Source organism: Atta colombica, unplaced genomic scaffold, assembly GCF_001594045.1.
Source record: "Atta colombica isolate Treedump-2 unplaced genomic scaffold, Acol1.0 scaffold9, whole genome shotgun sequence".
Lineage (NCBI taxonomy): Eukaryota > Metazoa > Arthropoda > Insecta > Hymenoptera > Formicidae > Atta > Atta colombica.
This window is the reverse complement of record NW_017259583.1, coordinates 5,030,578-5,033,258: the sequence shown is the minus strand read 5'-3', so window position 1 is coordinate 5,033,258 and position 2,681 is coordinate 5,030,578. Positions and strand designations below refer to the sequence as shown.

The window sequence follows — 2,681 nt, the reverse complement described above, 5'->3', positions numbered from 1 at the left end:
AGAGAAAGGGTTGTAAAAAGTTTAGTTTTTTATTGTATAGGGTATTCCGAAATTGGAAGCCAATAAAAGATCGCATAAAAATATGTGAAAAATTGAATAATAAAAGTGTATGTCATTTTTTTATAAAATAGTTTTTAAGTAAATAGTTTAAATTATAACCTATCCTAAATGTTGATTAAAAAGTCATCCGTGTCACACGCATGACTAAGCGGCAATGTTTTATTTAACGTCAGTAATTGCGAAGTATTCAATATCATTGACATTTAATATCATTGACACACAGACAAATGACTTGTATATCTTTTTATATCTTCTTTTCTGTTGTTGATATCAAAATAAATGCTTATATATTTCAAAAAATTAAATTTCAATTTCAAGAATTAAATTTCTATTTCAAATGGAAATCTCTAATTAATGCTAATGCCGATTCATAATTTATGTAATCTATACACAGCTCAAAAGTTAAATGAAAGTCATCGCTGCGCTGCAAAGAATATGCTTTGCAATACCTTTTACATTTTTAATTTTTGCTTTTTTTTCGCGAAGGATGATGACAAGCAAGTTCAAGACAATTCGATAAATGTGTTGATGAAAATCTTTACCCCGGCATTCCCAACATGCCAAGACCAAGAGATGGCGGCAGGTCATCTATATCTGGCAAAAGGTACGGGTTTTGTTTGAAAAACTGATCACTGATTTTTGGATCGATAATCGTGTGAGTTCTCCAGCCCAGGTTTCCGACGATTCTCTTGCCGACTGGGAAGGCTGGATTTTTAGATTCTACAATCTTTGCTACCTGAGTACCAATCATCGTGACCCCGAGTGGGAGATCTTGCACATAAGGTCTCATGTATGGATCAACAGAAAGATATTCAGCTTCTACGAGGTATTCTAAAAGAAAGAAAAAGATATAAATAATATCACAAAATAATTTATTATAATAGATTAACTTAATTAAGAGCAGAATTGTCAGTACCGATTTTATAATTTAATTATTAATATTAGCCCAGTCAGAAATAGTTCCTCGAAAAAACGTCGATTTTTTATTTGATTTTTTTTTATGTGTTCCGCCTCTTTTACAACATCTTTGAACAGGTATGTTACAACTATACATTCATTAGCATTATAGGTGTTCATGATTCTTCGAAAGAGCAGTTCCTGTATGATTACAGAAATGAAGAATGATGGAAGTGGAGGATGGGTGCATCATAAAATTAGTTTTCGAATTTATGAAATAAATTTTCTTTATTATAATTTTGTTGTGTGTCCTCTGAAATATGATGCTAATCAATAATACTTATTTTCACAATAAAATTTCAATGAAAATTTAATGAAATTTTCTCCATCACTACTATGCTATTAGTGACACTTCTTGTCGAATTTACTTATTGCATTAGTGATACTAGTAGTATATTTTTATGCTGACCAGATCAATTCAAAATTTTATTTCTAACTCGAAAATTAATCGAAATTAATCAAAAAATTCATCAAAATTAATAGAAATTTCGAAAACTTTCAATTTTTATTTTCGATATCGAAACGACGTCTTTTTGAGAATTTCTATTTCTATTTCTGACTGGGAGCTTAATCTCAAAATGAAAAAAAATTGTATACTTTTAATAACATATATATTGAATTACGTATATTTTTAATTACAAGACATTTGTCTTATTTTTTGTCTTTATTTTTTAGATACTAATTATCTTATTCTTGACAATCTATGTACTGTATAAGCAGTAATGACATACGCTGATAAAGTGCATGACATTAATACTTTAAAACTTAAATTATATAATGTAAACAGGATTGGGTTTTAACTGGTTACTGGTAGTAACCACTTAAGACATTAAAAAAAAAGTTAAAAAGTTAATAACTTTTAACTTAACTTATTTAATTTTAAATGCATTAAATTTTAACTTAATTAGATTACTTTTAAACGTTAACTTTTTAATTTTTTTTTAAGTTAAAAAATTTTTTTATCTCTTTTAAATATCTTAGAAAAATAATATAAAAGATATAATAAGACTAAGGACTATATTCGTAATTTGTTCATATTTTAGATCATCTAAGTAATTTCTTAAGATGCTAATACAACCCTCTAATTGGTTTATGCGGTTATGCTTTACGCCACAAGTCTTAATCCGGATCTACAATAAGTGTTTTAAGTTTTAAGTCTTAAGTCATAAGAAATTGATCAATTACAGTCAAATATTCTTCTCGCATTCGAATGTAATTTCAATTTCTTATGGCTTAAGACTTATTAAAAAGTAATCACTGATCTTATATCTTCTCTATGTGTTGACTGTTTTTTTAAAATTATATAACTTATATCTAGTTATATCGTTATGTGTTATATACTTATAATATATCACATATAAATAAAAAAATTTTAAATTTAATTTACTTAATAATAATAATCTATTGTAGTTATTTAATCTCATTTTAAGAAAAATTAGGACATTTTGAACTAAAAAATAATTTTTTTCAAATTTAATTTTTTTTTTAATTTAAGTTAATTCAATATTGACTTAACGTAAGTCAATTTAACTTAATTTTTTATTCCTTCAATTTTTAAATTAACTTTATTAATTTTGTAAAGCCATTAACTTTAATTTTATTTAATTAAAAAAAAACATTAACTTATTCAACTCTGAATGTGAGTATATTTAAATTTATGATCT

The 2,681-nt window shown here is 25.7% G+C and overlaps 1 protein-coding gene across 1 annotated transcript in view; it reads right to left on the bottom strand.

The window, feature by feature from the left end:
- Nucleotides 1-2,681, bottom strand: part of LOC108693303 (prostaglandin reductase 1-like) — a 5,648-nt gene that overhangs the window by 1,607 nt on the left and 1,360 nt on the right. The window contains exon 2 of the mRNA XM_018202181.1: nt 603-891. Coding sequence (XP_018057670.1) covers nt 603-891 — 289 coding nt within the window. The remainder of the gene's footprint in view (nt 1-602; nt 892-2,681) is intronic.